Raw genomic sequence first — 25336 nt, forward strand, 5'->3', positions numbered from 1 at the left:
TTGTGGTCTCCGTTTGAGTGGAAGTAATTAGCATACTGCTACATTTTAAAAGGGCAAACTTCACGTTAGGCAAATAAAACTACCAGTGGCAGTGATGCCTCTGTATAAATCTACGGCACAATTGCATTCAGAGAACAATTCTCATTTTCAGATCTCAAGAAAAAAAATGCCATTCGGCTGGAAAAAGTACAAAAAGTGGCTACCAAATTAAGAGTTTGGTGGATTTCTTGCTTAAAAAAGAATGTTAGCAAAGGAAAACACGGTAGCGATATTTACTCTAAAATCATGCATGGCATGAAAAGTTGGTCAGGAAAGATTTTTCCTTGCTGTATTAAAAACTTGGGATCAGCACCAAAAGCAATTATGGGATGACTCAGGATTTCTTTCTTTATATATCAAATATCCAAGTTGGAATTTGCTGCCACTGGGTGTGGCAATGACCACTAGTGTTAGATGTTTTTAGTGGATAAGTGAACAAATTCATAGAGGATGGGATTATCAACACTTGATTGGTTAAACTGATTGATTAAATTTGGACACTGCCAGACTCCTAATACCTCTGGATGGCTCACAAGTAAACTCACAGAGGGAAAAAAAAACCAATAAAACAATCCTAAATACTAAAAACAAGGAATAAAAGATAGTAACAATATCAGAACAAAATTCACATCTTCCTTGTAGGGGGCTAGACCCATCTAAGCCAAGAAACTGAGCAAAGTTACTAATTTTAGAGGTTGTGTGGTATATTAATTCGCTTGTCAAAAGGACGGACACTTTCCCATCCTGTTTGTGTGTTTCTTTATTATAGCCATCTGAGTGTTATATAATAAAGAAGGCTGGACTAGATTGGACCCGGATTGTGGGAGCAATAAGCTGACTTTGTATAAAAAAGAACACCGCTTGGGGGGGCCCGAAAGCCCTACTAAGCAGGTATATACAAAAGTATGAAGGCTATTGCTTAACGCATTGTAAGCCGCCCTGAGTCTCCGGAGAACGGTGGCATATAAATCGAATCAATCAATCAATCAATCAATCAATATTAGGCTTAACCTGATAAGGCTTAAGGGGTGTCAAACTCAATTTCATTGAGGGCCGCATCAGGGTTGTGTTTGACCTCGAGGGGGGGCGTGGCCAGGGTAGGCGTGGCCAGCTCAATGTCACTCGTGTCAGGGGCGCCTGTGGTGATCTGAGCACTCTGCCAGAGAAAATGGGTTCCTGAGCTGTTTTCGGCTGCGATGGCCTCTTGCAACCCTCTGCCAGCAAAAACGGAGCTTGGGAGGGCTACCTGTGGCCCTTCCAAGCTCCATTTTCAGCTGCGATGGCCTCCTGCAACCCTCTGCCAGTGAAAATAGAGCTCCGGAGGGCCACACCCGGCACTCCGGAGCTCTGTTTTCGGTGGCAGAGGCACCACGGGTCAGTTCTTCGTTGTTTTCAGGACAGCCGTGTAGGCCAGATCTAAGCACCGGGCCTTGAGTTTGACACCCCTGTGCTAGAGTCTTACATTCTTAATTTATTTACCTCAATTACCTATTTAGTTCATAGTCAAGCTGTCAAATTTGGATGATGAAATTTGCATTATAAAATGAAGAGGGTCCTCCTATCAGACACACTTTAAATTTTTTTAACACTTTTCAGAACAACACTTTTCATTTTTTTCTTTAAAAAAATTCCAATAATGGCAGCATTCATAAAATCAGATCCATTAATTTGCGTTTCAGAGTACAGGCAGTCCTCGGCTTATAAACAGTTCATTTAGTGACCGTTCAAAAATACAATGGCTCTGGGGGGGGGGAGAAAAATGGCATGACCGTTGCAGCATCCCCATGGTCACGTGATAAAAATTCAGATGCTTGGCAACTGGTTCATACTTATGACCGTCGCTGTGTCCCAAGATCACGTGTTCAGCTTTTGTGACAAACAATGTCAATGGGGAAGCCGGATTCACTTAACAACCATGTTACTAACTTAACAACAGCAGCAAAGAAGGTATATGGGGGCAAGACTCACTTAACCAATGTCTCGCTTAGCAACAGAAAATTTGAGCTCATTTGTGGCCGTAAGCCAAGGACTATGCATATAGAAGACAGCTGCAAACAAAGTAAGTAGAGTAACACAATTCCCTATTTCCTCTCTCTATAGCATATGCTTTATACAGGAAATATTATACGCCTCATAAACTATTAGCAACTATTTTAAAGGAAGGAGATAAGAATCGCTGTGAAAGTAAATTCCAAGAATTGTTCCACGGCATCGAAGTTCATGTACTAAGTTTAAATTTATTTCACAAAGCATAGGAAATACTAATCACATCTTGCCTTGTGTTTGTGTATCAGAAGTCAACAAGAGAAGAAAATTTTCCACTTTGTTTCTTATAACCACGCCAGAGGGGGCCCAGGACACAACTGAGATTTTGTGCAAGCTTGTTCAACTAATTACTAAATCCAAACAAGTAACCATTTAAAAAAAAGTTTTGGCAAGCTGCTTATCTCATAAAGTAATTTCCAAATATAATCAACACATACTTGCTGGGAAATTGAAGCCATTACAACTTGGCAGAAACATTCCATTGGAATCTGTGTTGCTTTTCCAAATTAGACATAGGAGGTTTTGCTTCCCAGTCACTTGTTTGAGATGGGCAGCTATACAAACCGAATAAATAAATAAATAATATATACAGGTAGTCCTCAACTTACAACCGCCATCGAGCCCAAAATTTATGTTGTTAAGTGAGAAATTTGTTACGTAAGTTTTGCCCCCTTTTTTCAACGTTTCCTGCCACTTTTATTAAGCGAATCACTGGTTGTTAAATTAGTAACATGGTTTGTTCAGTGAATCTGGTTACCTCCCCCCCTTGACTTTGCTTGTCAGAATATTGCAAAAGGGGATCATATGACCTTGGGACACAACGACGGTCATAAGTGTGAAGCAGTTGCCAAGGATCTGGATTTTGATCACATGTGGGATTCATGACCATGGGGATGCTGCAACGGTCATATGTGTGAAACATGATCATAAGTCACTTTTTTTCCAGTACTGTTGTAACTTCAAACAGTCACTAAGTGAACTGTCGTAAGTTGAGGACTCCCTGTATTGAAGTGACATGATGCACCTTTTAGCTATAATTCTGAATACGCTCTAGGGAGCAACACTGCAGTTGGGGATATTTCCCTTCAGACCTATCAGGTGCTCAGCCTCACCTGGGCTTTAATATATTTCAGAAATTATTTTTTTTGCAAATTATTTATTTTATTTATTTATTTATTTTATTTTAAATTTCTATACCGCCCTTCTCCCTGAGGACTCAGGGCGGTGTACAGCCAAAATTAAAAAACATGCAGTACAAATATTAAAAACAATTAAAAGATATATAAATTTGGCCCAATTAAAACTCACTACCAATTAAAACATTTAAAAATTTCTTCCTAAGCCAGCCCGGCTTGCTTGAAAAAATGGGTTTTAAGGGCACGGCGGAAGGCACTGAGGTCTTGGATTCTCCTTATCTCTGGGGGCAGCTGATTCCAGAGGGTAGGTGCCCCCATAGAGAAGGCCCTCCCCCTGCACTGTTTGGCTGATGGCACCCCGAGGAGGCCCTCTCTGTGGGAGCGCACGGGTCGATGGGAGGTCGTCGGTAGCAGCAGGCGGTCTCGAAGATAGCTAGGCCCTATGCCATGGAGCGCTTTAAAGGTGATAACCAACACCTTGAAGCGCACCCGGAAGACCACCGGGAGCCAGTGCAGCTCACGCAGGAGCGGTGTTACATGGGAGCGCCATGCTGCTCCTGTCACTACCCGCGCTGCTGCGTTCTGGACCAGCTTAAATTAAAGTGTCAGCCCCAGTTACCAGGATCATTTTTTATTTTGAAGAATACCTTTGGGAACACAAGCATCTGCAGAGTGGCAAATAAAACAAACCCAGTTTCAATCTGTTATCTGGAAACAGTTTAAACCTGAGAAAATGGACAGGGTCTTTAAGACTTCCCCTGCTTCTTAGATGCATACTTTTCCTGCATAGTTAAGGCTGCCTGGTGGGGGACATGTGGCTTCTGGTGATGATTAGTTCAACCTTGAGAGAGGGGCATGTCCCTTTGGCCTCTTAAGGAGGCATTGGCTCACCCCCTCCTCAAGAAAACCAATCTCAGACTCTGCCTCACCTTCCAAATTCCATCTTCATTTCGGAAAACAAGGATCTTCCCTAGACCAGGGGTCTCCAACCTTGGCAACTTTAAGACTTGTGGACTTCAACTCTGGGAGTTGAAGTCCACAAGTCTTAAAGTTGCCAAGGTTGGAGACCTCTGGTCTAGATTAACTATGTGATGATAAAACAAGAACTGAACTCTTATCTCATCTAGGTGAACAGTACCTTGCTGTCGAGTTTCTTCATGGTGACCAGGTCAAGAGATTTCAGCGAGTGCCCAGTTGGGGCAATGAAATATAAGCACGCGTGGATCCTGGTGTCGTGATAATTAAACAGGGACCGCTTGATCTTCAGCTCTTCCTGCAGGTAGGCCTCGAATTGTGCATCTATGTATTCCACAATGGGCTTGTAGCTGAAACAAAAGAATTCACATTCAGAACAGGAGCAATTGCCATTGTTAACAGGCTTCTAACTAACATATCTTTCCATGCAGCAAAGTAAAGTAGAATTATTTATTCTCCTTGATTTGGGATTATAAAAGGTGTTGAATGGGATTTAACTTCCTCTGCTACCCATCCATCTTGAATAACTATATCAAACAGATCAGAAGAACGGGAAACTGGCCCAGTTTGCTCACTTAGTTCTCCACTTACGTCTGGTCACTTAGCAACCGTTCACAATTATGACGGATCTCCCCAGGGGTACTTATGACATGGTCCAAAGTTCCAATGGCCACCACTGTCCCAATCATGTGATGGCATTTGGCAACTGGCCTATATATATAGTCATCTGCAATATCCAATTCTACAATGTTTTTGGTGTAAACTGCCATTTATTTTTGGCAAAACTGCCCCATAGTGAACAATAGGTTCCCTTCATTTCTGTGGCATTTGCTTAACAACTGCCATTAAGTTGTAAAAAATGTGATCTGGTCATGTGACAATCCACTTTACAACTGTCACGACTTACGACCATAATGGACAGGTTCCAATACAATTTTAAATAGAGGATTATTTGTATTCATGACTCCGAACAACCCACATGGGAACAACATTTACATATTATGCTAATCGTGTGGCATTTAAATATATTTACATATATTTATGCTAATCATAGTTGCTCAACAACAGGTGATGTCATCTCAATGGTCAGGTGCAAGAAGTCAGGAACCAAGATAGAGTTAAAAGGACAGATAACAATGGCAACTTCTTATAAAGAAAATTTATATAAAATGTTTATCGATGGCATTTACCACCTGCTAGGTTAGCTAAAATGTTTAAAAATATGTCTAGCAAATGCTGGAAATGTAATCAAAATAGAATAGAATAGAATAGAATTTTTTATTAGAATAGAATTTTTTATTAGAATAGAATAGAATTTTTTATTGGCCAAGTGTGATTAGACACACAAGGAATTTGTCTTGGTGCATATGCTCTCAGTGTACATAAAATAAAAGATACGTTCATCAAGAATCATAAGGAACAACACTTAATGATAGTCATAGGGTACAAATAAGCAATCAGGAAACAATATCAATATAAATCGTAAGGATACCAGCAACAAGGTTACAGTCATAAGTGGGAGGAGATGGGTGATGAGAAGATGAGAAGATTAATAGTAGTGCAGACTTAGTAAATAGTTTCACAACGTTGAGGGAATTATTTGTTTAGCAGAGTGATGGCGTTCGGGAAAAAACTGTTCTTGTGTCTAGTTGTTTTGGTGTGCAGTGCTCTATAGCGTCGTTTTGAGGATAGGAGTTGAAACCGTTTATGTCCAGGATGTGAGGGGTCTGTAAATATTTTCACAAGAGACGGGCACATTTTATTATATATAGTGGATTTGTGATAAAAACAAAAAAAAATTGGGCAAAGATACACAGGTGGCTAGAAAAGATGATAAGGAAACATGTACATTTTAAACCTGAACTGTTTTTATTAGGCATAATATCAGAAAAATTAGATAAGAAAAGTAGGTATTTAATATTACATGTTGTAACAGCAGCGAGGATTATATCCGCACAACATTCGAACAATGAAGAAACACCGCGAGATGAAGAGATAATTAAGAAGATACTAGATTGTGCAGAAATGGATAGATTGACATTGAAAATTAGGCAGAAAGAAGACGCGGAATACTATCGAACATGGAATTCATTCTACCAGTGGTTGGAAAAAAGGGGTGGCGATTAAGATTAGTATTGTTAAGCAAATTAAATACCCAGACAACACGATGTTTATTAAGCACTAAGAAATGTAATTAATTTAAAAAAAAAAAAAGGAACCGGGATAGGCTAGAGCAGGGGTACCCAACCTCCAAGCCATGGCCCAGTGCCAGGCCGCAGCCTTTTGGGAACCGAGGCGTAGGAAGTGCTAGGCAAGGATTAGAGCAGGGGTGAAATTTACTTACCTTCGCTACCGGTTCGGAAATGTGACCGCGCACCTCCTCCACGCACGTGCAGAGCCTTCTGCGCATGCGTGGAGGGTAAAAAACGGGACATGATGACATCCGGCTGGGTGGGTGGAGTCTCCCACCGCTGGCTCTACCAGTTCTCCCGAGTCGGATAGAACCGGCTGAATTTCAACACTGGATTAGAGGATAGAGTTCAAAAGTGCTACAAGTTTATTTCATAATAGCTCTACATAAGAATCTGAACTACTAACAGTCAAAGCAAACTGGCACCGGAGAAGAGTCAAAGGACACGCGGGTTGTGATGGGAGTGTCCCGACACTACCATGTTACACCCCTCCTGCGCGACCTGCATTGGCTACCGGTTGCCCTTCGGGTGAGGTTCAAGGTGCTGGTTATCACCTATAAAGCCCTTCTTGGTCTAGGCCCGGGATATTTGTCGGACCCCCTGCAGCTAACAACAATCTCCAATCGCCCGGTGCTTTCCCACAGACAGGGCCTCCTCAGGGTGCCGTCGGCCAGACAATGTCGGCTGGCGACCCCCAGGGGGAGACCTTTCTCTGTGGGTGCACCCACCCTTTGGAACCAACTTCCTTTGGAGCTCTGGATGGCCCCTGACCTTCGCTCGTTCCGCCATGATTTGAAGACCTGGCTGTTTCGCAGCCTGGACTGATGGGGGGGTTTTCTTAATAGATTTTAAATAGTTTTAATTTGGACTTTTAATTTTATATTGTTTTAATGTGCAATTGTGCATTTTATTGTTGTGAGCCACCCTGAGTCCATTGGAGATAGGGCGGCATATAAATCGCATTAAACTAAACTAAACTAAACATTAAGGAGAGCTGGATTTAGGCCTCTTATGGAGGTGTAGAGATTCCAGACTAATGATGTGTTTGACACCGCCCTCGGGCGTCCTCGGGCCCACCGCCCTCGGGCCCAGTCTGGTCCTCTCCCCCATTTAGTAATGTGCTGCTTCTGAACAACTTTCTACACAGTTCGTGAGCATCTTTGTATACTAAGGGGGCCAGTGAGCTATTCTTTTTCAGAAACATTTTTGCGACAGCTGGCTCTTCAACTGAGGATGAACTCTTCGTATCCAAATAGCTCCTAATGAGCTGCAGGATGCTCTGATTCAGGGTCTGTTTATCAGGGCATCTCATTGGAATTTTTTTAAAAAGAAACTGCCAGCATCTTCTGACAGCTGTTCCCAATCTCCCCCACGTCAGCATTAAACAAGGAAGAAACTTTACACTGAGGGAATGAAGAGGGCTTATAGTGAATTCCAAGTTTAAAGATAAGGAAGGTTTTATAGGATGCAGCTGAAATTATAACAGAAGCTGACCCAGCATAAAATAGGAGAATAGATTTATGTGACTGAGTTGTCCCTTCTTGGACTTCATCTTGTGGTTAGAAATGCTCAAATCTGAATAAGCAACAATTTCGGACATTGCCCTATGCACAGTCCAAAGTCAGATCTTCCGCAGCCTCAATCAGCTCATTGGCTTGGAGAGCTTAACCTATTCTGGATATTAGGTCCAACTCACGAGTTCAAATTCACCTTGCTCCTGCAGCAACGATACAGGTAGTTCTCGACTTACAACAGTTCGTTTAGTGACCATTCGAAGTTACCAAAGCATTGGAAAAAGCAACGTCTGCCCGTTTTTCACACTTACAACCACTGTAGCATCTCTGTGGTTACATGATCAAGATTCAGACACTTGGCAACTGACTCCACAGTCTTAAACTTGCCAAGGTTGGAGACCCCAAAGCTGGCTGAGGAATTCTGGGAGTTGAAGTCCACAAGTCTTAAACTTGCCAAGGTTGGAGACCCTTGCTCTGTACAGTGTTATAATTCATTTCTAGATTCCATAACAGAAAATTTGAAGCTCAATTTTTGGCATGCCAGCAAAAGGGGGGGGGGGGAATTCTGGGAGTTGAAGTCCTTGCATCTTAAAATTGCTAAGGTTGAGAAACACTGCTTTAGAAGATCGCTATAAGCATCTTCTACAAGAAGACAAGACAGCCCTGGAGATGACACAATGTGTCCATGTTGTTATAAAAAGAAGCATCCTGTGATTGTGCATCCCGTTTTTGTCATAAAACGGGTCATAACTTGCATATATAATGCAAATTTAGGAAATAATTCATGTTTATCTGCAAATGCCATTTGTTCAATTGTCTACTGTTTTATTAATCATGGGAAAAGACAAGGAGTAACCTATGATACTTAAACTCCATCTGAATTCATGGCGAAAAAAAATCTGTTTTTGGCTTTTGATATTGAAAAGCAGAATCTTTTGGCTTCCCAGACTCTACCAGACTTATTTATTATGCCGTGGAACTTGTCCAGAGACAAAACGACCAGGCATTCTTCCCTTCAAGAGAACTGAAGAGATGCTCAAGAAAATAAATTTCACATACAAAACAGAAACATAGCAGAATGTGCTTTGAGGCATTCCCACAAAAGGGTGACACAACACAGAATAACAGATTTGGAAGGGATCTTGGAGGTCATCTATTCCACTCCCTGCATAAGCAGGAGACCCTATGTCCTTCCAGGCAAGTGGCTGTCCAGTCTCTTCTTGAAAACCTCCAGTGATGAAGCACCCACAACTTCTGAAGGCAAACTGTTCCACTGATTAATTGTTCTCACTGTTAGGAAATTTCTCTTTAATTCTAGGTTGCTTCTCTCCTTAATTAGCTTTCCATCCACTGGTTCTTGTCATGCCTTCTTGTGCTTTGGTAAATAGTTTCGCCCCCACCTGATCTTTGTGACAGCCTGTCAAATACTGGAACACTACTGTCATATCTCCCTTAGTCCTTCTTTTACAAGACTAGACACACCCAATTCCTGCAACCGTTCTTCATATGTTTTAGCCTTCAGCCCCCATCTTTGTTGCTCCTTTCTGCACTCTTTCCAGAGCCTCAGAGAGTCTAATAGAAACAGGGGTGTCAAACTCAAGACTGGGGGCCCGTGGGGTGCTTAGATCTGGCCTGCGGGGACCCGCTGTGCCTCTGACAGCGAAAACAGAGCTTACAAGGGGCCCCCCAAGCTCCATTTCTGCTGGTGGAGGGTTGCAGGAGGCCGCCGCAGCCAAAAATGGAGCTCGGGAGCCTGTTTTCTCTGGCAGAGCCCTCGAGCCACTACAGGCTGGCCAACACGAGTGACATCGAGCTGGCCACGCCCCCCAGAACCCCCCCACCACTCCCCAGGGTCAAACACAACCCTGATGCAGCCCTCAATGAAATCGAGTTTGACAACCCTGTGATAAAGTCTGATCACAGGCCTAGATGGATCTTGTGAAAGCAACTAGATAACAGACCAGAGCATCAGCCGATACGGTGTGAACCCAGGATCCAATGAAATCCAGTGATGATTTTGTGATCTGGTATCCAATGTAATAATAATGAAAAAGCTGATTTGCTCACACAGTATTCCTTATTCCAAAATATACGTGTATTGGAGAAGCATGGAAAGCTGATGGCAGAAAAAGAAAAGAATGCTAAATTTCACAGAGGAATGAAACTAATAAAGACAGGATCTGCTAGAGATCACCCATGCTATTTTATACACACACACACACACACACACACACAGAGAGAGAGAGAGAGAGAGAGAGAGAGAGAGAGAGAGAGGAGGGAGGGAGGGAGGGAGAGAGACTTCCACCCAACACTTTCCCATTCTATGCTTCCACGGTCTTAAAATGACGCATCTTGAATTTCTTCCTTTTTTCCCCCCAAACCACACATTCCACAAATTCCTAGTGAAAGACTTATTCCCTATTTAGGAAAAATCAGTCAGAATTGTTAAAATAGTCCGGCTGTTAGCTAAAATCAACTCAACCACCCAACATACTAGGTAGGCTATAAACTTTCAAATCCATGTGAAACAAATCCACATTTCCCACAGTGTGCTTGTGTGGAAATAATCTTTTTCTTTACACCAGAATGGTCTAGTATAAAGACAAGCAAAGTAAGAGATTTCAAATTGTGGGTCACTGCACAAACGAAAACATTAAAAAAAAAAAAAGAATGGTTTTGGCTCACCATATATGGAACGAGCTTGCTTATCTAGCTGGGTAACTATTGCACTGCAAATCTTATTCACTTTGCATTAAACATAATTTATACAAGGCCCTTTCTATCAGAGACGGAAGAAGGATGACATGAACTCATCCAATCTTCCTTCGGCAGCCCACAAACCTCACTCATTTGAGAAGAAACATGCAAGAATGGTAAAGGTGGTTCTTGACTTATGACCAATTGCTTAGCGACTGTTCAAAGTTACAAGAGATGCCCAAAAAGATAACTTTTAAATTATCACCATTGGTTGAAATGAGTATTTTTATTTAGGCCTGAAATAAACCTACACTGTGCTAAAAGGTAAAGGTAAAGGTTCCCCTCGCACATATGTGCTAGCCGTTCCCGACTCTAGGGGGCAGTGCTCATCTCCGTTTCAAATCCGAAGAGCCCGCACTGTCTGAAGATGTCTCCGTGGTCATGTGGCCAGCATGACTAAATGCCAAAGGCACAAGGAACGCTGTTCCCTTCCCACCAAGATGGTTCCTATTTTTCTACTTGCATTTTTTAGGTGTTTTCGAACTGCTAGGTTGGCAGAAGCTGGGACAAGTCACGGGAGCTCACCCCGTTACACGGCACTAGGGATTCGAACCGCTGAACTGCCGACTTTTCGATCAACAACCTCAGCAACCTAAGCTCGGCAGTTCGGCGGTTCGAATCCTTAGTATAGGTCTCCTGAGTGAGCAGGGGGTTGGACTAGATGACCTCCAAGGTCCCTTCCAACTCTGTTACTGTTATGAAGGTTTTCCAAATATAGGATTCAATCACCATCTTTGATTAGCAGCTGTTTAGACGTCACAGGTGTTTTTTTTTTTTAAAGCAACTATGAAAGGAGATTAACTATGGTTGCCAGCTTTGGCTAATGTTTATTTGAAACAAGCCTTCGATTGTGTCAAGGCCTATTGGGATAGCAGCTTGCCTATTTATATCACCTTCAGAGGGTGCCTTTTTAACAAAGAAGATCTTGACAGATGAAGGAAAGCTTGCTGCTTACCCTTCCCGGATTAAATCAGATGCGAAGTAGACAAGAAACATGAAAGTCCCTCCTGAAAAGGCAACTTTGGGTCAAAGAAGTAGTGCAGGATCAGAAGATGTGGAGAGCCCTGGCCCACAGAATCACCAAGTGTCGGACATGACTGAATAGATACCATCATTATCTGTTGTGGGCCGCCGGTGGCCAGTCGAGTTGGCAGCAGAGTTGGACAGTGAGGAGGTTGGGGAGGAATATGGACAGTGGTGGGTTGCCCCCGGTTCGGACCGATTCTATAGAACCGGTAGTAAAACCGGTGGGAGGCTCCACCCACTGACCCTGATGTCATCAGAAGTGATCTGCGCATGCGCGAGCGAAGCAAGCGCGCACGCACGACCCCATTGCAAACCGGTAGTAAAGATAAGTAGAACCCACCCCTGAATATGGGCCAATCTTGGGGGCTGGGGAAAGCTTGGACGAGGGCTCTGCGTCGGAGGCAGAGAGGGAGATAGACAGCAGTGAGGCAGAAGAAGAGCTGGAGCCTGTTCCCAGTGTGTGCATGCACAGAGCTGCCAGAACAACTCAGAAAGCAGGGTCGACTTGGAAGTAAAACCACACCTTGGAGATTGGCCCCTCCCACAGGAAATAAAAGAGGAGCAAACAAGGCGTGGGCTTTTGCAGGAAGCAATTCATTCGTTCCGTGACTCTGAGAGACTCTGTGCCAAGTTTTGCCTTGTACTGTGTTTGGAAACTAGTTACCTGGCAGCTTTCCAAGCGAGATAAGGTCTGTGTTGATAAATATAAACTGTTTGAACAGGCCTTGCCGACTGTGAATGAATCATCATCATCTTTCACATTACCTGTCATCCTTATTGATCTGGTCTCCAAATCCCACTGTATCGACAATGGTCAGCTTGAGACGGACGTTGCTCTCCTGAAGTTCATAACTCCTTGCTTTCAACCGTACGCCTGGCTCCTTGTGGGTGGCGGCATCGCTTTCGAATTTCGTGTTGAACAGCGTGTCCATGAGGGTTGATTTGCCAATGCCGGTTTCCCCTGGAAAAAAGACATCTAGATTAGGACATCCCAATCCCAAAAGTTTCTGCTTCATTTGAAGAACTGGATGTTCTCTCTAAGAGAATAGCAAGAATACTAAAGTCATTGTTAAGGAATTCGCAGAGTAACCCTTGAATAGCAAGGGTGTGCAGATGAAAGCAATTGAGAGTAATTACGAATAAATACAGCCAACACAGAGATACACTCAGCTGTGTTTACTTTCAGGAAATAGTAAGGCACAGTCCAATAAACAGTCCAGGTCATACACATATAAAGCAGGAGATAGCAAAACGACAGTCCAGGGATAATCCAATAACAAAGTCTTCTTACCAGTCGTCATAGTCATTCACAATAAACTGTTCTTCTGGATTTGCAAATAGTAGCATACAGAGATATCAGAGAGCAAGAACAGCAAAGAGAAACAAACAATGTCTCTAGCTCCCTCTTAAGGACACTGGCTACAGAGCTAACCAATCAGGACACAGTATGATGCAGTACAGCAGTCTTAAAGCTATATTGAGGGTTTATATATTGCCAACCCAACAAGTTAGGTAATAGTCATTTTCTAACAGTCATCAATGCTTTTAATGCTGTAAGCCACCCAAAGTCGCTTTGAAACGAGATGGGTACTAATACATGTAGTCCTCGACTTATAACAGTTCATTTAGCAACCATTCAAAGTTAAATAGGGCACTGGAAAAAGTGACTTATGACTGTTTTTCACACTTAACGACCTTTGCGGCATCCCTATGATCATGTGATCAAAATTCAGCCGCTTGGCAGGTAACTCGTACTTATGACCATTGCTGTGTCCCAGGATCTCCTTTTGCAACCTCCTCACAAGCAAAGTCAATGTGGAAGCCAGATTCACCTCATATTGACATGATTGACTTAACAAATGCAATGACTTGCTTAACAACCATAGCAGAAAAGGTCATAAAATAGGCCGTGACTCCACTTAACTGCCTTGCTTAACAGTGGAAATTCTGATCCCAATTGTGGTCATAAGTAAAGGACTACCTATAATTCACTTAACAACTGTAGCAAAAAAAAAAAAAAAGGTCAAAAATTGGACGTGATTCATTTAACAACGACCTTGCTTAGCAACCAACATTCTGGTTCCCGATTGTGGTTGTAAATCAAGAACTACCTGCAGTATGTGAATATTTTTGGCACGGCATAGCATTTCTGCTAACAAGTTAAATTACAGACAGAAGTTACAGCCAAGTACAATTGCTAAAAATTTGTTCTTTACTAGCATGAAAACATAACACAAGAGACAGAAACTACAATTTTGGGACGGAACAGACAAGAAATCTGGTAGGAACAGACATTTAATCTAAATTAACTGTATTTCTTGTTGCAAAGCACATGATTAGAATGTAAACATGTTCTTGTTGGATCATTTCCACGTAAACACGTTTAACTCAAATTGAAAGTCAGTGTAGAGTAGATGATAATTGAAAGTAGAAGACATGATCGTTTTAGACTTGTGATGTCAGAGTGGATTTTTTAAAAATGGTAGTTTTGTACTTTGGTTCAGAATATTTCCCCAGATTGTATAATTGCTCTGGAACAGGGGTCTCCAAACTTGGCAACTTTAAGACTTGTGGACTTCAACTCCCAGAATTCTGAGAGTTGAAGTCCACAAGTCTTAAAGTTGCCACGTTTGGAGACCCCTGCTCTGGAAGATCAGGATTAATATTCCCAATTTCCTTACAATATGGTGCCAATCCAGATTTTAAAAAAAGAGGAAAAAGGAACAATTTGCATGCATCTTTGGAGCAGGAATTGGTCTTGTTGCTTATTCATGAAGGCTCAATGAGACTAAATAAAACAGATCAAAAGGAACGGCAATTTCCAGTTTTCCATTTTGTCTCTAGCAAGAGACAAAACACACTTAACACACTTAACTTACAACCGTTCATTTAGTGACCATTCAAAGTTACAATAGCCCTAAAAGAGTGACTTACAACTGTTTTTCAGACTTACGACCACTGATCATGTGATCAAAATTCAAACACTAGGCCACTGGTTCATATTTATGGCAAGCAAAGTCAACGAGGAAGCCAGATTCACGTAACAACCATGTCACCAATTTAACAACTGCAGTGATTCACTTAACAAATGTCTCGCTTAGCAACAGAAATTTTGGGCCGAATAGTGTCGGAAGTTGAGGACTACACTGTATTTACTCCTTCAAACCATTTCCAATTACCCCTTTAAATTCATTCTCCTCCCACACTTTCCATTCCAAACCTATGTTTAGCTACCAAGAAAAAAAAATAGTTTAAAATGTCAGATTTTTGTTTTTAAAAAAATAAATCACGAGTGCAGAGCGACAGAACGCACAAATGCAATTTGCGTTTTGCTCCGACATTCTACAATACGTCTCGTCTTTGCATAAGGAGAGTCACATTTTTTTTGAAGAAGGAAATCAGCTGCTTTTCATGGCAGGCTTCACTCTGAAACCAACACAACAACAAAGATATCAATTGATGAGCAATGGGGATACACTCTTAATCACCGTAACTTATGGTTTATGGGGAAAACGTTTTTTAAAAGCATACTTAAAAGTATAGATTTCAGATTGTGGGTATCTCCCTTATTTATTTTTACAATCTTTGGGTTTTGGTCTGCAACAGAAGAAAAAACCACCAATATTTGCAAATCGCTTTCTCTTGTAAAGCTAAACTGCCTTATCCAATACGAAATTCATATTTTGGGTTTAGCAGACCCTACAAAGCCTTCCTGTTCCCGCTGACCCACAATTTCACTTCCTAAACTAGCTAACAAAATTGCCTTCAGAAAATCCACCAACAGCCCAAGAGAACTTTTAATGCAATACAATTCTATTCATGTTTGCTAACAATGTAATTTTCAGTACACCCCCCCCCCCACCATATTCAGTGAGGTTTATGCTGGAATAGAGATGGCAGAATCTGTTGAATTTGCATTTACCCATTTCATTTGTTTTAACCTGAAGATTTGTCATCCCCTATCCACTGGCATTTTTCTAAGAAATTTTCCTACGAAAAATCTCTGAAATATGCACATTTCCATAATCCGCATACAAAAGACAAATATTGGCACAAAGAAATGTGGTTTATTTTGCCTATTTAGTAGATCTGGGAAATACTAAAACCGGTACATTCATTTCTCACCAAATCATGTTTAGAACTTAGACTGATCTGCCTAGTTCAATTGGGCAAGAGATGTTTAAATTCATAGATATTTCTGAACAGGAAGCCTGAGTATTTGCCATATGATGGATTTCTATCTCCAATCCCTCAGAGAGCAGTTTGAAACTACCAGAAACTGAGAGCTGATATGGATTAGTGGCTACTTCTTAGAAACCAGGAGACTGTGAGTACTAGTCCTGGCTCAGGCATGAAAGTGAGTTGGTGACTTTGGGTCAATCACCAGGAGACTGTGAGTTGTAGCCTTCCTTAGGCATGGAAAAAAAAAACAGCTGGGTGACTTTGGGCCAATTACCAGGAAACTGTGAGTTCTAGTCCCACCTTAAGCATGAAAGTGAGCTCTTAAACCAATCATCAGGAGACTGTGAGTTGTAGTCCTGCCTTAAGCATGAAAGTGAGCTGTTGAGCCAATCACCAGGAGACTGTGAGTTGTAGTCCTGCCTTAGGCATGGGAAAAAAAAATGCCATCTAGATGACTTTGGGCCAATTACCAGGAGACTGTGAGTTCTAGTCCTGCCTTAAGCATGAAAGTGAGCTGTTGAGCCAATCACCAAGAGACTGAGTTGTAGTCCCACCTTAAGCATGAAAGTGAGCTCTTGAGCCAATCACCAGGAGACTGTGAGTTGTAGTCCTGCCTTAGGCATGGGAAAAAAAACAGCTGGGTGACTTTGGGCCAATCACCAGGAGATTGTGAGTTGTAGTCCTGCCTCAGACATGAAAAAAAAAAAAAACCCAGCTGGGTGATTTTGGGCCAATTACCAGGAGACTGTGAGTTCTAGTCCCGCCTTAGGCATGAAAGCTAACTGGGGACTTCAGGGCAATTACTCTCTCTCAGCCCAACCCACCACACCGTAACATTGTTTTCGGCCTGGACGGCCTCCTGCAGCATTTTGCTGGCCAAAACGAGGTGTGGGAGGGCTGCGCACGGGCGCCCGCACCCCATTTTGGCTGCCAGAGTGCTGCAGGCCATCATCCAGGCCAAAAATGGGGCACGCAGGGGCCACATGCAGACCCCGTGAATGCTACAGGTGGCCGTCCAGGCCAAAAAGAGGGTACATGCCTCTCCCCATGCCCTGTTTTGGCTGCCAGAGGCACCACGCGCTGGTCCATTGTTATTTCCAGGCCAGATATAAGCACTCTGCAGGCCGGATCCAGCCCATGGGCCTTGAGTTTGATACCCCTGTTTTAGATAATCTGTTTCCCTCAGAATCTTCTGAAGCTATAGGCCAGTGATGGCTAACCTTTTTGCCATCATGTGCCCAAAGTGAGGGGAGTAGGGGGGGCCGCCCGCCCTCATGCCCACACCCATAATTCTATGCCCCCTGCGCATGCGCGCATGACGCCCCCCCCGTGCTCCCCTTCCGTGCACGAGATGGCACGGTGGGCCCATTTTTTTGCTCTCCCCAGGCTCCAGAGCCCTTCTAGGAGCCCGGGGAGGGTGAAAATGGCCTTCCCCACCCCCATGGAGGCCCTCCGGAGGCCGGAAATGACCCATTTGCCAACTTTCCGGCCTTTGGAGGGTCTCCGGGGGTGTGTGGAAAAGGCCATTTTAGCCCTCCCCAGGCTCCTAGAAAGGCTCTGGAGCCTGGGAAAAGCGAAAAAACGGGCCTTCCCCACCCTCCCGAAGCCTTCCAGAGGCTGGAAACAGCCTGTTTCCCTACTTCTGGTGGCCCAGAAGGCCCAAAAATCAGGTGGCGGGAGCTGAGCTTGCATGCCCACCGATATGGCACCGAGTGCCACCTGTGGCACGTGTGCCATAGGTTCGCCATCACGGCTATAGGCCCACCACCTTCTCCAGAACCTTGTCCAAAAAGGGTTCAACTATGGCTTCTTGAAGAAGCAGTAGATAACTGTCTCCTTAAGCAATTTTTTTTAAAAAAAATTTCTCAACCCCTCTCTGATCAAACAGGAAATAAAATAAATTGCTGGTACCAAGATTTTTTTTTAAGGACATCCTAGAAAAAAAGAATGTATTTCAGGACCCGGCTTTGCGTGCATATGCCTTGCAATCTGTATGACACTTTGAGGGGTTGTTATGATGAGAAACTACACAAGGAAAACTGAATTATAAAACTGTACACAAAAACATTTAAAAGCTTCCAGAGAATTTCCAGATGCCACACCACTGTTCTTCTGCTGCCGTTTACAGCTCCTGTGAATTACGACAGTGAAAATGTGAAATTAAGTGCTTTCATGCTTATGACCACCATAGTGACTGGATTAAGATTGAAGATGAGACAAACCCTTTTAAGTCCACTCATCTAAAACTTTCCAGCTGAGAGCTTTTGAGAAGGATATATAGACTTAGACTTATTGTCACTTTGAATGTACACTAATCGGCATACATTAAAATGAAATTTCATTGCATACAGCTCTCGAAGGGTTACCACCGCCAATATACACTACATACACATGACAATATAAATAAATACCAAATTATGCATATACCCAGATATATTATATGATACAGAGTAACAATACAGTCTAGTTCAGATGTATACCTGTACATGGCGAGAAAAATGAAACTTGCAAGTTTACCAGACGGATGATCTAGGGAACAAAGTTGTTACAAAACCTGGTAGTCCTGCTAGAAATACTTCGAAACCTCCTCCCAGAGGGGAGCAACAGAAACAGACCGTAAAGTAGGTATGTGGGGTCTCTAACAATGCTTTGAGCTCTAAGCACATAGCACTCAGAAGCAGTATCCTGAATGACAGGAAGCGAGCTTCCTAAAATCTTCTCTGCTGTCCTCACCACTCTCTGTATGGACTTTCTATCTGAGGCGCTGCTGCCAACAAACCAAACAGGAATGCAGTTTGTTGAAATGCTCTCAATTGTGCCTCTGTAAAAAGTGGCCAGCACAGAAGGAGAAAGATGTACTCTCCTCATGAGATGCAGGAAATGCAGATGCTGGTTTGCATGCTCCACTAAGGATGACGTGCAGAGAGATCAGTTCAGATTGTTAGTTATCTGTACCCCCAGATACTTAATACTGTCAACTACCTCTACAGCTGCATCCTTGATACTGAGTGGAGTAGGACCATGCCGGCTCTTCCTAAAATCTACAATGATCTCCTTTGTTTTATTAACAATTATATGACCACAATGAAGCTTGTCCATTATGGTTATAAGTCAGGACGGTTGAAAAGTCACCTACAAGACCGATCTGATTTTATGACTTTTTTGTTGCAATTATAACTGAATGCAGCAGTTATAAAGCAAACCCACTGTTTGTAATGGGGCATTTTTGCCAAAAACAATGGAAATAAATCTTGATTTTCAGCAAAAGCAAAGCAGGGAGTTTATCACTGTTTAGCAGAATTCATTAAGTAAATACAATGGTTGTTACATGAATGCCCAGGTCATTAAATGATGCAATGCATTCCTAGGGTCATTTTTTGCCTGAAACCAGCTCAAGATACTGGAAACTGACAAAAAGTGTTGTTAATTGCAATCACACGAGCACAAGACACCGCAAATAGTCATAAATGTCACATGTCTGTGTAGGAGGAACAATTGATCAGAATTTTAGAAACGATTGTAAGTACCTTTGGGAGGGTCTGTCATAACTTCAACCAGTTGTTAAGTGACCGGTCATAAGTGAAGGACCAACTGTACTGGCTCTTGAACTTTTGTTTGTCATGACATTGCACTGAACAGACCTCCTCATCTTTTGCTAGTTGTGTTTCCAAAATTGCATTTGGCCAAAGAACAGGAATGGCAAGAGGAAAAAAGGCAACTAATTTTTGTCAGCTTCACATCATTATAATCAGAAGTTTCCTGGCATGCCTTAAATATCCCTAAGTGCAATTTCTGTTATTTTTTCCCCTAAACATTGATTTGGGGGAAAAAAAAAGAGAGAGGAATTCAACAATGAAATCTGTCTCCACAGGCTAAATGTTTTAAAGCGCATAAGGCTTCAGTCAATGTTGGTCTCTTTCTAAAGAAATAAACGAAGTTTTACTGTAAAAACAAATCAGATATCAGATAAAGGGACAGAAATGGGAATAGCTCATCTCTGCCAAAGAAAGGGCAGAGATCAACTATTTCACTCTTGCGCACAAAAAATGGTTTTTCAGGAATGCAAGAGGTCTCAAGACAGTTATCAGTCACACCGAGGAGTTAGAAGACTAAACTACTTGGTTATATAGCTTGCAGCAGATTAACCACAAAAAGGAAGGAAGGAAGGAAGGAAGGAAGGAAGGAAGGAAGGAAGGAAGGAAGGAAGGAAAGAAAGAAAGAAAGAAAGAAAGAAAGAAAGAAAGAAAGAAAGAAAGAAAGAAAGAAAGAAAGAAAGAAAGAAAGAAAGAAAGAAAGAGGAGAGGAGAATAACAGAGTTGGAAGGGACCTTGGAGGTCTTCTAGTCCAACCCTCTGCTTAGGCAGGAAACCCTACACCACTTCAGACAAATGGTTATCCAATATCTTCTTAAAAACTTCCAGTGTTGGAGCATTTGCAACTTCTGGAGGCAAGTTGTTCCACTGATCAATGTTTCTCACTGTCAGGAAATTTATTCTTATTTCTAAGTTGCTTCTCTCCTTGATTAATTTCCACCCATTGCTTCTTGTCCTGCCCTCAGGTGCTTTGGAGAATAGCTTGACTCGAAGAGAAGAGAAGAGAAGAGAAGAGAAGAGAAGAGAAGAGAAGAGAAGAGAAGAGAAGAGAAGAGAAGAGAAGAGAAGAGAAGAGAAGAGACTAATGTTGCTGGGAGGAAGCAACTTTTTTGCATTCCAGAGACACTCAAATCTCTGGAGACATTTGATTTGGATATTCCATAGCTTCTTTGTTTGGCACAGTGACTTTGATCCCAACTTTAAATTTGTTTCAGTATCTCAAAAGAAAAAAAAAACTTGCACGAGCAATCACGAGGAAACCATGAGTTAAAATTCAGGATACAGTATCAAATGTAGCAGTCAGTTTATACAAAAGTCAAACGCAAATGTATGTGAATGAAGAAGCAGTAAATATAATCTTGAGAGCCTGAAAAAGTTTTGGAAAATGACTTCAACTAACACACATGGAATAGGCTGCAATCAAATGCCAATTTCCTCAGAACTAGCCGTTTCTAAATAGCCCTGCAAAAAAAATGGTGCACTTTAATGTAATTTGTACATTACATAGAATCAGCCTTTTCTAGCTCCAAAATTGAACTTTTAGTGTCTAAAAAAACATAAAATACAAGCAGTCCTCGCCTTAACCAAAATTGAGCCCAAAATTTTCATTGCTAAGCCAGACCGTTGTTAAGTGAGTTTTGCCCCATTTTACAACTTTTCTTGCCACCGTTGTTAAGTGAATCACTTCAGTTGTTAAGTTAGTTGCACATGTTGTTAAGTGAATCTGGCTTCTCCATTGACTTTGCTTGTTAGAAGGTCGCAAAAGGGGATGACATGACCCTGGGACATGGCAACCGTCATAAACATGAATCAGTTTTCAAGCATCTGAGTTTTGATCACGTGACTAAGGAGATGCTCCAACGGTCGTAAGTGTGAAAAATGTACGCTTCTTTCTTCAACGCTATTGTAAGTTCAAATGGTCACTAAGCAAATGGTTGTAAGTTAAGGACTACCTGTAAACATCCAACTCCCAATGTTCTTTAGGAATCTAAAACATATTCATATGATTAAAACGCTCAAATATGTTCTGGAGAATATCTTACATCACCCATTTTTCTTGTGGTACACTTATGCACCGGAGACAAATTCCTTGTGTGTCAAATCACACTTGGACAAATAAAATGTTCTGTTCTGTTCTATTCCTATTCTATAATATATTAAAGTAGAGGAATATGACAAAACTCTAAACTCTAGTAAATTATTACATTTTTTTAAATGCTTCCCACATTTAACAAGAATAAAATTATTTGCATGTAGAAGATTAAAACATCAAGGAAAAAGTCTGTTCTCTGTACTATCCCAACTTTCTAAACCAAAGATGGCTTAGATACAAGGAGGCATTTTAAAATGTAGTACTTCAGCCCCTGCTTTTAAAAGCAGCAAAATCCAGATGCTGCTTTGCAATTATAATTTAGGTTGTAGAATTTGCTTCTCAGACTGATAAACCAGTCAGGAAACCATTATGTAAATAATGCATTGCTGTAGATTCCTTCTTTATCAGGGAAGGTGCTGACCTCCATTCCAGAGCCCCATAAAGCTGGAATAACAGTTTTGAAAAGTCTTGGCCCTGATGTACATATGAATATACTAGTTGCAAACGGAAATTAGTTCACTCGCTTGAATTCTTGTATCACAAGGGCTTAATAACATTTGCCGAAGAGAACTTTTGAAAGTTTTTATGCTTAGAAATAATCTCTATGTGCTTAAATGGGGTGAGGTTGATTGGAAATGGTGATGCTAGCTGCTTTGTCCGAAATTGGTTGGGATGCTAGGTTTTTATACCTTAATCACTTTGCTTTTATTCAGTGGTGAAATCCAATTTTTTTTACTACCGGTTCTGTGGGCGTGGCTTGGCTTGGTGGGCGTGGCAGGGGAAGGATATTGTGAAATCTCCATTCCCACCCCACTCTGGGGCCAGCCAGAGGTGGTATTTGCCAGTTCTCCGAACTACTCTAAATTTCAGCTACCGGTTCTCCAAACTGCTCAGAATTTCCACTACCGGTTCTCCAGAACCTGCTGGATTTCACCTCTACTTTCATTGTTTTTAGAGTGTTTTTGTTTTGTACCTCAGCAGTGGACGGTCAGAATTGTGTCTCTTAAAAGGGGAAGCCATATTAGTCTTTTAATAATGGCAGAAGTATTAACCCCTCATACTGGCTGGGGAATTCTGGAAGTTAACAGAATAACAGAGTTGGAAGGGACCTTGGAGGTCCTCTGGTCCAACCCTCTGCCCAAGCAGGAGACCCTACACCATTTCTGACAGATGGCAGCCCAGTTTCTTCTTGAAAGCTTCCAGTGATGAAGCTCCCACAACTTCTGAAGGCAAGCTATTCCACTGGTTGATTGTTCTCACTGTCAGAAAATCCTTCCTTATTCCTAGGTTGAATCTCTCCTTGATCAGTTTCCACCCATTGCTTCTTGTCCTACCCTCAGGTGCTTTGGAGAACAACTTGGCTCCCTCTTCTTTGTGGCAGCCCCTGAGATATTGGAACACTGCTGTCATGCCTCCCCTAGTCCTTCTCTTCACTAGACTAGCCATGCCCAGTTCCTGCAACCGTTCTTCATTTGCTTTAGCCTCCAGTCCCCTAATCCTCGTTGTTGCTGTTCTCTGCACTCTTTTAGTTGAATTCTACTCATCTTAAAGTTGCCTAGTTTGAAACATTAGGACTAAGCTGAGAAAGTTAGGGCAGTCAACAGCAAAATTAACTCAGGGCAGAGCAAATTCAAGTTGAGTGCATAAGGATACTGACCTAACTTTTGAAGTTTTCCAAACTTCAAAAGTCTGGGAATCCAACAATTACAGGTAGTTCTCAATTTACAACCATTCATTCGGTCACCCGAAGTTACAATGGCACTGGAAAAAGTGACTTGTGGCCATTTCTCACAATTATGAGCGTTCCTGTGGTCATGTGATCAAAATTCAGATCCTTGGCAAGGGGCATGTATTTATGATGGCTGCCCTATCCTAGGATCATGCGATCACCTTTTGCAACCAGCAACGTCAATGGGGAAGCCAGATTCTCCTAACAACCGTATTACTGACGTAACATCTGCAGCGATTCACTTAACAATGGTGGCAAGAAAGGTCGTAAAACAGAGCAAAACTCACTTAACTGTCTTGCTTAGCAACATAAATTTTGGGGCTCAGCTGTGATCCTAAATCAAGGACTGCCTGTCAGAAAAATTTAATAGTTTCAAAGGAACTGAAATTGGGGTGACCTCAGTGCCTTCCGCCGTGCCCTTAAAACCCATTTTTCCCAGCAAGCCGGGCTGGCTTAAGAAGAATTTTTTTTAAACGTTTTAATTGGTTTGTGATTTTAATTTTAGGGCCAAATTTATATATATTTTTAATTGTTTTTTAATATTTGTATTTCATGTTCTTAATTCTGGCTGTACACCGCCCTGAGTCCTCAGGGAGAAGGGCGGTATATAAATTGGAAATTAAATTAAATTAAATTAAATTAAATTAATTAAATTAAATTAAATTAAATTAAATTAAATTAAATTAAATTAAATGTAGAAAATGTCACATTTTGAACACTGAAGGAGTTTGATTTTGCAAATGATGCAAATTATGTACCATAATGATGTAATTGGTATTATATGTATGACGTGTTGCCATTTGCCCTTCCGGTGAACACAGGCGTTGGCACAGATCCTGCTAATATATTCTTAGCGGTGCTTCCTGTCTTACACATGGTTATCTTTAAGAGGAAGGAATTCCGTATCACAAACCCAGCTTGTTGCATTTGGAAATTACTGCAGAAAATTGCTTCAGTGGTGTCTCAAAAGTGGGACTTACCAACACAAAGGATGTTGAAGCAGAAACCTTGTGAGGTTGACTTGTTCACCAGCTGATCAGGGAGACTGTCGAAGCCGACATGGCCTGACAAGGCGAGATTTCGAAGGTCGTCATTCTGCAAGTCCAAAGAGAAAAGGTTTGAAGGCCTCTGCAGAACTACCATATTTTTCAGAATATAAGACGCACCGGAGTATAAGACGCACCTTAGTTTTTGGGGAGGAAAATAAGAAAAAAGCTGATTGGCAGGTGGATCGGCCTCCCGGAATATCCCCAATCAGCTGTTCCCAGAGGTGAATTTTAGCAATGGGTTTGTTGGTTGTGAGCTCTGTGCCTTGCTTTTTTTTTCAGTCTCTGAAACCTCTGTTTCAGAGCCTTTTTTTTCTTCCTCTGAATGCCTCCAAAACAGAGCTTCAGAAAAAAAGCCTCATAATAATTGTCTTGCTTAGCAACAGTTGGGCTCAAATGTGGTCCTAAATTGAGGACTACCCCAACTTTGTTCCAGCAAGCAACCAATTTTTATGTTATCACCTCCAATTTGTACTCCAGGATCCATTTTCGATTCATGCTGATTGCTAAGTAAACTGGAGATGACATGATTATTTGAAATGCTATTGACTCACAAACATTCATAACCCAACTTTCTCCGAATTTTAATAGGCGCTCCTTATGCAGTATCATCATAACCCAATGTTTTTTTATGCATCATTTTGCGGTTAGGACATGGGAATCCCAAACTGTAGCAATGACTGTTATCTAATATGTTCATGATAGACAAATTTAAAACAACATGCTTATAGGGTGGTCCCCGAGACTTTTAAGGATGTAGTGACCTGCATTAAAGGAAGCGCTTGGAAACTGCTGGCAGGAAAAGATATCATGCCACAATGTGTCTCAAAGGTTACAATGCTTTTCTAAGGTTTTTTCTTTTTTTTTAATGTAAGGAGAAAGCATTCAGTTGATAGGACAAAATAATCATAGGATAGGGTAGGGTAGGGTAGGGTAGGGTAGGATAGGGTAGGGTAGGGTAGGGTAGAGTAGAGTAGAGTAGAGTAGAGTAGAGTAGAGTAGAGTAGAG

The 25336-nt window shown here is 41.8% G+C and overlaps 1 protein-coding gene across 2 annotated transcripts in view; it reads right to left on the minus strand.

The window, feature by feature from the left end:
• The window catches only part of SEPTIN11 (septin 11), a 129913-nt gene that overhangs the window by 40337 nt on the left and 64240 nt on the right, over nt 1–25336 (minus strand). For both annotated transcript variants that reach the window (XM_070948712.1, XM_070948711.1), the window contains exons 2-4: nt 24262–24376; nt 12451–12646; nt 4360–4546 (exon numbers count right to left, since the gene is read on the minus strand). In XM_070948712.1, coding sequence (XP_070804813.1) covers nt 4360–4546; nt 12451–12646; nt 24262–24376 — 498 coding nt within the window. The remainder of the gene's footprint in view (nt 1–4359; nt 4547–12450; nt 12647–24261; nt 24377–25336) is intronic.

The sequence above is a fragment of the Pituophis catenifer genome, unplaced genomic scaffold (assembly GCF_029215685.1).
Source record: "Pituophis catenifer annectens isolate HBS135680 unplaced genomic scaffold, rPitCat1.0.hap2 SCAF_8, whole genome shotgun sequence".
Taxonomy (NCBI): Eukaryota; Metazoa; Chordata; class Lepidosauria; order Squamata; family Colubridae; genus Pituophis; species Pituophis catenifer.